The 12,021-nt window shown below is 47.1% G+C and overlaps 1 protein-coding gene across 1 annotated transcript; it reads right to left on the reverse strand.

Annotated features, from left to right (window-relative positions):
- Positions 1–2,485: 2,485 nt before the first annotated feature.
- On the reverse strand, positions 2,486–4,418 carry LOC112872380 (receptor-like cytosolic serine/threonine-protein kinase RBK2). Its single transcript, XM_025935461.1, has 4 exons — positions 3,528–4,418; positions 3,130–3,345; positions 2,869–3,027; positions 2,486–2,689 (listed from the first exon to the last, which is right to left on the reverse strand). Exons 1-4 carry the CDS (start codon positions 4,416–4,418, stop codon positions 2,486–2,488), a joined length of 1,470 nt encoding a protein of 489 aa, XP_025791246.1.
- Between the last annotated feature and the right edge of the window lie 7,603 nt (positions 4,419–12,021).

Genomic DNA, 12,021 nt, shown 5'->3' on the forward strand with positions numbered 1-12,021 from the left:
TGTTGTTGCTGCCGCATTTGGCCACGTAGGGGAGTGAGGGGCGGCGCCAGATGCCAGCGTGTCGGGGCTTATTTGGTTTACTTGGCATTTATTTCAAGTCACGTCACATCAGATGTTTAGATGCTAATTAGAAGTATTAAATATAGATTGATGGTAAAATAAATTTTAAAATTCTAGATTTATTGACGAGACGAATCTATTAATTCGAATAGATTCATCCTACGACTAAGCCTAGACTTATGCAACAGTTAGTTTATATTTAATCTTCTAATTGGCATCAAAATATTCGATGTGCTGTAGTTTAAAATAAATTCTAGGAACCGAGCACCGTCCTGGCAGGTAGGTTACGAAGGACACATCGCCTTCGGACAGTGAGAACTCTCTCTGCGACTCTTATCTCCGTCTACCCTGGCGCCGCGGCAATCCGGCGACGCCATTGCTGATTGCTGCTACCTGCAAACGCGCGCAGGGAGGGAGATCGGAAGGAAGGAAGGAGGGGAAGCCAGCCATTGAATTGAATGTGGGTGCGGTGGCGCGGACCAAACCCAACCGACCCGAATCCCGCGCATTCACGCGCGCCGCTGGCTCGATCTGTGGCCACATCAGCAGCAGCTGGTGCATGCACACTGTAGCCACTCACTCGCTGGCTGGCTCCACTGCTTGCCGACTGCTGGCTGCAGCTGCAGCCTTGCAGCCCAGAGGGAAGAGGCGGATCGGAGCAACAGGCCTGCAGTAGCATCTGCTACCGCGCCACAACCAGATCGAGCTCATCTCACCGATAATTCGGGCCTGTTTAGATCAGGGCGTATAAATATAAAAAAGTTTTTTTTCAAAAGAATCTTATCAATTTGAAGTACTAAATGAAGTCTATTTACAAAACTTTTTGCACAGATGGGTTGTAAATCGCGAGACGAATCTAATGATGCTAATTAATCCATAATTAAGCAATAATTAGCGGATGGTTACTGTAGCATCACTGTTGCAAAACATGGATTAAGTAGGCTCATTAGATTCGTCTCGCGATTTACAGCCCATCCATGCAAAAGGTTTTGTAAATAGACTTCATTTAGTACTTCAAATTAGCAAGATTCCTTCAAAAATTTTACGTTTACGGCTTTTTTGCGTTTATGCGCCGGAAAGTAAACAGGCCCTTCATCTCTTTAGCGAGGTGTTTACTGTGTAGTGAGGTGAGGCACCATGAATGCGGTGGTGTTTGCTGTTTAGCTGGGGTTGTTTCAGGTGCAGTAGCCTGTTCCTGCCCTGCCTAATTAGTGGTATTCGGTTTGATGGCTGTGTTTGGGATACCGGCTGCTACGGGATGAGACAAGATCTTCATTGTGAGTTGATTTTCCGCATATTCCAAGTGTGCCCAAACCGGTTAATTTTCACCTGTAACCAAAGCTCGAAATGTGCGAGGCTAAATGTGGCCACGGCTAGTTCACTCAACCATGATAGCAAGCGTGTGCGCAATTTAGTCCCACCTTAGTAGCTTAAAGTGAGAAAGACCAACTTAAATAGCTAGCTCTAGAAAGCATTGCAACTTTATCTTATCCTTTTTACGCGAAGTGAGGATAAAACCGTAGCTAGTTCTATAGCAGCAACTAACCTCGTGACTGCATGCAGAGTTATATCCTTAATTGATTGATTATGGCGAGTAGGTATGGTTCACTCAGTGTGCAGAGTGGGTCTGAGCATTTTTCTAGACTAGGTCGGTACAAAATGATTGAATTCAGATATGCCGAACAAGTTACTTAGGTTCCGTTTAGATCCAAGTGCTAATGGGTGAAAGTGCTAAATTCTAACACTAGCTCATTCAAACAGAAGTAATTCAATTGCTGTGGACAGAGTAAGATCGTTGGTTTCATGTAAGCTGGGGTTCAGGTGCAGTAGTTCACTAATCCTGTTCATTCTTGCACCGGTAGTTCGATCGGCCAGTACATACGTGATGACACTGCTAGTATATATGGCGCAAGGACTTCCATTACGCCATCCGGGTACACTGGCCATAAAGTGAGTGTGGGCCACGCACGCTTAATGCTGCCAGCTTGGCACCAGGTGAAGGCGTTGAACAACGGTGTTTGGTTCGCAATTGCCGCTGCTGCCTGCTGCATTTTTCATAAATGCACATAATTTGGGATATCCAGGCACTGAAACACATCGATATCGACAGCTTCCTTATTTTGCTCCATTGTGCAGCATGTACATTCCGAATTATTGCAAGTGGAGGCATGAAAACTAGAAGGTTTGAAATATTTATGTGCACTAAAAATTCCAGGAGCTACGTCATATTTTTTTTTCTTGTTAAAAATCTGACAAGCTCTGAATTTTCACTTTATTCCCATTATTGCACCAAAAAAAATTGACAGCTTCCTCATTTAACGACCATGTACGTACAATGCACGACTTAATTAATGCGTTGCAGTGTTTCCCCTATGTACAAAATATACACCCCAAGCACAATAAAAAAAAAAGCCATGCCTAGACTTCAAGGAGGACCAACATGTGTCCGTGGCGTGGATTCCCCGTCCAAGTCGAAGGCGAGCGCCTTATGGCGGCTCAGATCATCCAGGCACCCCGGCGCTGCATCGTAGCCGTCCGTTTCGTGGAGCTCTCCTGGATGGTGGCTCCCCCTATGCCGCTCCCCCCATGGATGCGCCTGCGTCCTCTCCCCTGCTAGTATCTGCACCACCTGTGCAAGCAAAAGTAAAATATTTCTTTCCGGTCACAAAGAAATGAGGTTTTGGGCATCGTCATCAAAATGTGATTTTGAGTAGTACTTTTGTTAAACATAGAAAAAACTAATTCTAACTCCGTCATGCATTTCTAAGGTGATGGTTTATAGCCGGCCAAACTTGAGTATGTACATACCTTGCTCATCTGCGGCCTGTGGTCTGGGGAGCTTTGGACGCAGAGCTTGGCCGCCCACGCCACGCTCCTGAGCTGCTCGGCGTCGTACCGGCCGCCCAACGCCGGGTCGGCCATCTTGGGCATCTCGTCTTCCTCGCCGTCGACCAAGTACTGCTTCGCCTGCATGCGCAGAGCACCTCGCAGCATGAGAGATCGATCAGTGGAGACGTCAGTGCGTGCGCCCACGGCCACTGATCGAGCTGCTTGTTGATCGAGTGGTACCCATGAGACGAGGCTGAGCTTGGCGGCGTCGATGGCGCGGCGGCCGGTGAGGAGCTCGAGCAGCACGACGCCGAGCGCGTACACGTCCGTCTTCTCGCTGAACACGCCGTGCGTCGTGTACTCCGGCGGCACGTACCCGAACGTGCCCTCAAACACCGTCACCTGCAGGTGCGTCAGCTTCGCCGGCAGCCACCTCGCCAGCCCGAAGTCGCAGATCTGAATTGAACACAAAAAGTTTTAACAAAGCACAAAATTTTTCAAAACTAATTTTAAATAAAGCACAATTTTTTTCAAAACTCATTTTTTAATAAAGCACATTTTAATTAGTTCAGTATAAGTTTTGTTTAACAAAGCACGATTTTTTTAAAGTATGAGATGATCTGAATGGCTGTGCCTACCAGTGGCTCGTAGTTGTCCATGAGGAGGATGTTGGCGGGCTTGATGTCGCGGTGGACGATCCTCCTGGCGCACCGCTCGTGCAGGTACTCGAGCCCGCGCGCCGTGCCCACCGCCACCCGGTACCTGGCCTCCCACGGCATCGGCTCCGCGCCGCCGCTGCCGTGGAGCATCCCGGAGAGGCAGCCGAGGCGGGAGAAGGGGAACACGAGGTGCTCGCCGCCGTCGACGCCGACGCCGACGAGCCTGGCGATGTTGGGGTGGCTCACGTTCACCACGTGCCCCAGCTCCGACAGGAACCCCTCCATGCGGTCGGCCCCCTGCGCCGCCGTCAGCTTCTTCACCGCCACCAGCTCCCCGCCGGGGAGGCTGCCCCGGTACACCTTCGCGAACCCGCCCCGGCCCACCACGTTCTCCTTGCTGAAGTTACGGGTGGCCTTCCTGAGCTCGGCGAGGGAGAAGGTGCGGAGGGACGGCTTGAGGACGCAGAACTCGCGCACCGCCTCCTCCTCGGCGCGGTCCGGCTCCGGCGGCCGGCGGACGCTGAGGCGCCGGAGCGTCGACGACACCGCGGGGCCCAGCGGCGGAATGCGGCCGGAGAGCTGGCGCTTGGCCCGGGAACGCCACGCCTCCGCCACGGCCTTCCACGGCGGCGGCCCGTCCTGCCGCGCCGACGCGGGCGCGTCGGCGGCGTACGTCGTCGCCGTGGCGGCTGGGAACGTCGTCGTGTTCGCCGCCGCTCCCGCGCTGCTGGTGCCCATGGTGGTGGTGGTGGTGCCGCTGCTGTTGCTGCTCGTCGTGCAGCCGTCGTCGAGGACGCACCTCGGGGAGACGGACTCGTCGCTGTTCCGCCGCCACGGCGCGCCGCCGGCGCTCTTCTTACGCGACATCATCAACTTCTTACGCTGCGCATGATTCCGACGAATTTCAATTTGTGGACGAACAAGAACAGCTCGATTCACAGCTAAAAATCAAGGAATAATCCAAAGGGAAATCTTTACCTGGGGAGGCACCTGAACCGTAGATTGGTGGCCACTGAGGCTCAAGAAACCTTGTAACAAAATTCTGCTCTGTTTCTCTGCTGAGTTCCCGATGAGAAGCAACGATTTTTTTCCTTCTCTTTTGATTGCTGTCTCAGGATTTTGGGGGATTGACAGAATGGAGCCATGGAGGTCTTGAGCATGCATGGAAGAGGGCCAGGCTAGCCTAGCCAGCAAACAGAGCAGAAGGGAGGCGTTCTGGCGCGGTTTCTGCGGCAGGCCTCATGTTGGACTCAACTGGACAACGCTGCTGGACTGGTTGTTGGCACAAGATGGCCGGCCAAATTGAGGTTTTGGGTTGGGCTGTAAAAGAAGCGCTAAACATGTGGAGTTTAGAACTGTTCTGTTTGACCGTACCGTCTCCCTACTTTTTTTTGGGAACACAAAGAACTCTCAGTTGTTCCTAATACAAACTTCTGTGAATTCATGCTTTCGGAACATACCTTTACATGCTTACGTTGAAAACTTGAAATTAGCCACCAAGCAAACATGTTGCAAGTGTTGATGTTCATCAATGGGAGAAAGAGAGAGAGCTTGTTGGCTCATGGGCCTTATCTTTGTTGGGCGGAGCCAATGTCAAAAAAATAAAAAAATCTTGGCCCAAATGAGCAGTGGCCCATCTATGATGGAAGGAATCTGAGCTTTGCTCTGCAATTTGTCATGCTTTTCTCCAAGCTCGCTCACACCAATTTAGAGATTGACTGAATTTGAGGAGAAATGCATGACAAAACCGATTCATATGGTCTCCATCTCTCTATCTACATATGTATGGATCTGTCTTTTTTTCAGGGCTGGGGTATCGTTATTATCTGCGTGTGAGATGCTTTTAACTTGCATATCCTTGACCTCCATTGTGCGTGCCGTTCGTGAGATTTTGGAGAAAACCAAATCCAAGCCTACGCTCTAATGCGAAGTAGTTTGATTCAGAGAGAACGGATCAAACTCCGCGCATGGGTAAGGTTCGCAAGAACCACGAGTGAAATTGAGTCAGAAAGTAAATCTCTTCTCGAGATTCATTTGGGTTAGCTTTTGCTGAGAACCAATGTGCACAGCCAGCAGGATTCCACCCGCATAGTAGAAAGATGCGGGCAGCAGAACGAGGTCACACCAATGTTTCTAAAGTCGTGCCAGAGGATTTGTTCAAGATGAAGAGTGCTGATATCATTGTTCATGTCAAATACCTACTGCCGTTACTTGATCTTCACGCCGGATCAAGATCAAAGCGTCAAAGAATGGTGGATTGGAGCACTTAAATTACTGCCAAAGAGCTTGCGAAGAAGGAAAGCAGCGCTGCTCATGTATATAGCCTGGAACTTGTGGAAGGAGAGAAACAGAGGAGTCTTTGAAGGGAAAGAAGCTGAACCAACTGATGTTATGCGCTTCATCAAGGAGGAGATCGACCTCTGCGTTACAGGCCATCTGGTGCCTCGGTTGTATCTTCAATTCTATGATTAGTCCTTTAAGAGTTCGAGTTTCCTTGCTTTTATGTAATAGCACTCGTGCAAGACTTTGTGTTCTCATACTCCTTTTACGACAGTAGTGCTCCTGTTGACTTTTCAAAAAAAAAAATCTACAACCAATTGGAATTTCTTTTATGGTGAATGTTTTTTGAAAAAATATTGAGAAAATTGTATGCCCTTAAAAGCTATTCTATGGGTGCGCAACTCCCAATGGAAATCATAAGATAAATATTCCATAGACAGCATCACAACGCAAACATGGAGGCGGTGGCTCAGGGAGCGCCGCCGGCTTTTATACCATGTGAGGATATGAATGTGCAGTTGATATTGTGATGATCTTTGTTGAGGCTCATGAATTGTTTTATGTACTATATGGTGGCTTGCAACTGATGGAATGAGGCTGAGTTGTAAATGTCCTCAGTTAGAACAGATCAGAGAGCTGAAAAAGGTAGGTCACCGGCGAATGGAATAGCTCCTTGGCTCTAAGAAAAATTCGGCTCAGTTTCTTGGCTCTTTTTCGATTGAACTTGCTTATTTGGTCTAAAAACGAATTTTATGTTGGTTCTTGTGCTAAAAGCAACACGAAATGACTCTTTTACCCCTGGCACCGAATGAAACACTTCCATATGTTATCTGCTCATCCAACGGCCATGAATTGACGATCGAGAATGCTAGTAGCTAGTAGGCATTGATGGACACTTCCATCTGTGATCTGCCATTTGCCCCGTCAATCAAGGGTTGACTTACTATTAACATGGTTTGATACATACGTATAGGACCGGTATATTGCACGCTTCATTTCTCATTGCCCACACGAGCATTTGGGAGAGGCACACAACACGTACTACTTATAGATCGATCGATTACGGGTTGCGTCGATCACAGTTTACAAACAGGAGGGGGACACGTACGGTGCGCAGCGCGTACACGTACGCGTGCAGGGGTTCAGCAGGCTGATCTGAGACGGTTGTTGCCCCGGCCGACGACACTCGACAGTAGTAGTACTTGCGGCTGCGGTTGGTTCGACGATCATGCCGATGCCGGCCGCCGGGATCTTCTCCCGGCCGGGTCGATCATCGCCTCGGAGGATTGATCCTATGCAGGCCGGCAAGCCATTGCCGACGCTAGCTGCTTGTGCCGTACGCACGCGTAGGCAGGCTCTCGAGATCTCGCTCGCTCCTCGCCACGCCGGCCGGCCAGTCTTGCATGGCATGCCATGCCTGGTGCGAGCTGAATCATTGTCGTACCGCGCGCGTCGTGCATGCTTCTACGCTGCTGCATTGTTTCATTTGGCGCTAGGGATAAAAAAGTCATTTCACATTGTTTTTAACACCGTTAGCTTATTAACCTAACGGAAGGGCCGAGAATCAAAACGAAATTCATTTTTAGGCCAAATAAGCAAGTTCAATCGAAAAGGAACCAAGAAATTAAGCTGGACTTTTCTTAGGGCCAAGGAACTAATTTACTCAACCTTATTTTTGCCTCTTGCGTAGGCCAATGTATCAGCCGTGGAGATTTATCTATTGCAGTTACAAAATAGGATACAGGCAAGCAAGAAAGATGTACAAATTCTATTTTTTTAATGAAAAGAATCAGGGCTTTCCCATCTATTTTTGTCATGCCCTTTTCCCTAGACACTCACGCCAATATAGAGATAAACAGAATTTGAGGAGAAATGCATGACAGAACAGAAAAGATCATCCTACGACACACATCTCTCTATATATTTCTACCTTGTTTAGGTCAGGGAGATCTCATCTGCATGATAAATTATTCGTATGCACATAGTCTGTCTCCAGTTTAACTTATCAGTGAGATTTTGGAGTAAACCAAATGCAAGCTTACACTTTGTTAAGAAGTACCTTGATTCTGTCTAATGGCAAGAACCCAAAGTGTTTGATCGGGTGAACCTGGATTACAAACCGATCTAATTCTCTTCTATGTAATGACATGAATCCTGCAGTTCTGCCTCAAAGTTGTTTGGGCTTCCTGCTGAAAGCCAATGTAGTAATCACCAAGGTTCCAACTTTACGCCAAGCTGTTGGTGTATTTTTAAATTGAAAAGTTGTACCGTTAGTCATGGAAGAGTCACAGGTTTAATTGACTTGTGTTCTTGGGTCTCCTCCATTCGTGGGAGTATTTTGAGCAGAGTTGATTCAATACTGAGGTAGAGATTTTAAGAGACCCACAAACACAAGTATCCTTGTTGGAACCGATACAGCCTACTACCTTGCAAGTAGCAACTTAATTGTTGCTCTGTATTACCATTTTGGATTTGAGAAGAACACCACCCTCTTTTGTTGACCTCTTTTCTTCTTTTGGGAGCTGAATGAGAAGAATTTACAAAATGACTGTTTTACAATCTGTCCTTCTACATACCTCATAAAAAGCGGCTGCGCATATTCATATACTCATGTGTCTTGAACTTACGACATGGTAGTAGGAATCTGATTGAGGCTCTCGTATCATGCTGCAAGCCGGCTGTCGTACCTATTCAGAATAAACTTTTTTCTCACCCTATATCTTAATCGTGACCTGGACAAATATACATATCATGCATCGACTACTGTACACAAGTGCACAAACAATGTTAGTAGTCAGCTGAGTGGTGTGGCAGTGCCTCTGCTTCGCCATTTGCTGCATTACATGTTTTCTTCTTCGCTTTGCTGGGATGCATGGGCGGTGCGGAAAGGCTGAATTTGAGGAGCAGTTCATGTCAGAACAAATAAATTTTATTTTTGTCCGATTGATGCTATCTACTCATATTGACTGATCAAGGAAAGCCAAGCTACCATTCATTCTGTTTGTATAAGGCACACAAAAAATGGAATCAACTATGTCAACGCATCGATCCTCTGCATTTTGCAGAGAACCATTGTCCGATCCATCAAGATTCCGTCCAGTGTTATGTCTGATCCATCCATGTCCAGACCAATGGCAGCTGATGAGTGGTGTGCCAGTGCCTCTACTTCGTCATTCGTGTAATGTTGTGTTGTGCCCTGGTTGCCTTCCATGAACCCTGCAGCACGACTGCACGGCGTTACATGTTTTGTCTCGTTGCTTTGCCAGGACTAATGCAAGTGGGTACCCAGTGGTATTTTATAGGTCAACTAAATAATTACGATGGCATACCATTCTAATTCATTTCTCCTCCTAAATTAATTACGCATAATGCCATCCTAATTCATTTTATCAAGTTTTTAAATTGACCTAATAACCTAAAATAAAAATAAATATAACTTGCATCCTTTGCCGGGGCATAAACGCATGTATAGTGGAACAGGGTATTGGGACATAGAGCAAAAGAGGCAAAAGGGAATACCGTGGTTTTGCTTGCTGAACCCAGCAGTTGACACCAGCAGCGTGCTTACCTCCTGATGGAGAGAGCTCATTTGAGCATGTGAGATTGCTAAACCAAGAGGGTTCAGGCTTCAGAGTAGCCGCTGCCACCGAAGGCAGCCATGGGTTAGAGCTCACGTGTTGTGGATGCTCTTCTTGACTGGCTGCTTTGAACTTCAGCAATCTGTCATGCACTTGTTGCTTTTAACCCAAATATTGATCTTTTCTCCTTTCCCAGTGTCCACGCATCACACAAAACCAGAAAGATGTTTGAATTCGAGGAGAAATGCATGACAAAATGAGGTGAAGCTTACCATATGGCTTTTAGAAGGGCTCTGAAGAAGGAGAGGTTATGTCTTTGGTTTGATCTAGTGGCAAGGGTGATACCTGTTCATTTGAATGGGAGGAATGATGTCTTTGTTTTGAATGCTGCATAAGAGTAATTGTTTCACCGTGAAATCCATGTACGTGGATTTAATACGTAATGAGGGAATACCGTCGAAGTGTATATCTTGGAAGCTAAAATTACCTCTCAAGATCAAGGTATTTCTGTGGTATTTGAAGCTGGGAGTTATTTTGACAAAAGACAATCTGGTGAAGAGAAAGTGGCAAGGTTGCACTAAATGTTCTTTTGGCTGTGCTAATGAATCCATAGAGCACCTGTTTTTGGAATGTCACATGGCAAGGTTCATTTGGAACTCTGCTTACATTACGTTCGGTATTTGGCCACCTACCAGTGTATCGAACTTATTTGGTTCTTGGCTCAGCAATTTTTCTTTGAAGCTTAGAAATCAGATTCTTATTGGTGCACCGGCTCTTTGTTGGGCTATTTGGTTGAGTAGGAATGATGTGGTGTTCAAAAGAACCAAACCTAACTCCTTTGTGCAGGTCATTTCCAGAGGGACGCACTGGACAAGGTGCTGGTCACTGCTATCTAAAGAGGAAGAGAGGATGGCTTTGAAGTAAAATTTCTGCCGTTTGGAGATCAAAATAATGGAGATTTTCAGCAACTTCGGGTGGAAATTCAGCAATATAATTGAAGCATGACTGAAGCTTGTTTGCTCTTCTTTCTCCTTTGTGTAGCTGAGTTTCCGTTTTGCCGTGTGGCACATTATGGTCTAAGTACTTTGTTTCCATGGGCCTGATATTTTTCCGTAATCTAAAAAAAAGGTGGAAGATGGACTAGCTATTGTAGATAATATATAAAATCTAGATTTTTGTGGCTCCGATTACCATGAAAGAAAATTAGAGGTGCTTGAACGTGGGAGGAATGTCGACCTACGTACACCTGAGGCCCCACGGTTTTGTGTTAATCAGCTGCGCAGGGGAGTATAAGATATAGGCCGCAGGAGTGTGTTCTGACTTCTGCCAAGGTTTATTACAGTCCTACAACAGAAGATACTCCTATCTACAAGGATAGCCGCCTAGCACATGTTTATTACAGTTACATGTTTATATCTGACAATACGTACCAATCGCTCACTAACTGGTTAATAAGTTGATTTTTGTTGAGGAGGATCGGACTACTTAGGAAGATACGTTCTTATATATTACACATCCAAAGTAGGGAGGCAATACGTCTTGTATGAGTAAGAATGGGAAACTCCGTATGCTATCATGTCTGACTCAGGAACAGAACACAACAACAAATACCTTATCACTGAACAAACAAATCAAAAGGTGAAAAGGATGGACGACACTAGCTTAGAAGTGTACACATTTGCAATGACCTATAGTATATGTTAAAACCCGTGCCGAAATATGGTGCTAGCGAGCAAAATACAGTGCACTAACAAACAACAATGCAAGATTTTGATGGAGGAGTTCTGGCGCAAAAACAGGCGCAACATTCTCCGGTTGTCCCCAAGTAGACTGCGGAGAAAGGCTCTGGTGCCAAGCCTGGCTAGCAAAGCACGGTTATGTGCAGTAGTATGACGCCGAGAATCCCCATAACAAACAGGAAGACGGAAACAGTAGGGAAGGTGTAAAGACCCATAGTGAATGCGGCATACATCCCCAAGGAGAAGGCACCGACAATGGCCAGGGACGCAAACATGAGGCAGCCCGCCCCAATGTAAAGGTAATATTAATTCCCCACCGCTGCAAACCCAGCGTACGTGCAGCAAATCGTGGCCACGCTCGAACACAGAAACGCCACGGCATCGATCGGAGGCGAGGAATCCTCTGAAGCCAGCCTGCTCCGTGTTTGCCGATTAGTGGTGTTTCCTCTGAAGGCAGAATATCGACTGATGTCCATTAAGCACTGCCAGGTGTAGAGTCGTGTTTCCATCTTGATCCGCCCTTGCATTTAGAATGGTCCTGGATGTTCTGCCGTACTGACTGCAGACATCCTCCACTACATACATTGTAAACGGCGACGTGAAGGAAGGTCTGGCCAGAGGAACTGCGTGACCATAAGGAGTGTGGACATTCATCGAGCAACAGGTCAATGATACCAAGCCTCCCCTGTCCGGCTGCGACGTGAATGGGCAGCGAGCCCTGTTTATCTGGAAGGTTAGCAGCACTTAAGAGAAGTCGCCCGATGTCATCTGTGCTGGTCGAGGACGCCAGGTAGTGAAACGCAGATTCATCTGCTCTTCTTATAAGGTCTCCGTCGTTCCAGCCGGCCATGTCCCTTTCCAGTGATCCCACTGCGA

This window comes from Panicum hallii, chromosome 8, assembly GCF_002211085.1.
Source record: "Panicum hallii strain FIL2 chromosome 8, PHallii_v3.1, whole genome shotgun sequence".
NCBI classification, from domain to species: domain Eukaryota; kingdom Viridiplantae; phylum Streptophyta; class Magnoliopsida; order Poales; family Poaceae; genus Panicum; species Panicum hallii.

Bases quoted from the DNA above. Each gene is read 5' to 3' on its own strand.
- LOC112872380 (XM_025935461.1), bottom strand. From the start codon at position 4,418: ATGATGTCGCGTAAGAAGAGCGCCGGCGGCGCGCCGTGGCGGCGGAAC. The intron at 3,028-3,129 runs GTACCACTCGAT...CTGCGCATGCAG, and splicing joins AGCTCAGCCTCGTCTCATGG to GCGAAGCAGTACTTGGTCGA. The intron at 2,690-2,868 runs GTATGTACATAC...TTGCTTGCACAG, and splicing joins ACAGGCCGCAGATGAGCAAG to GTGGTGCAGATACTAGCAGG.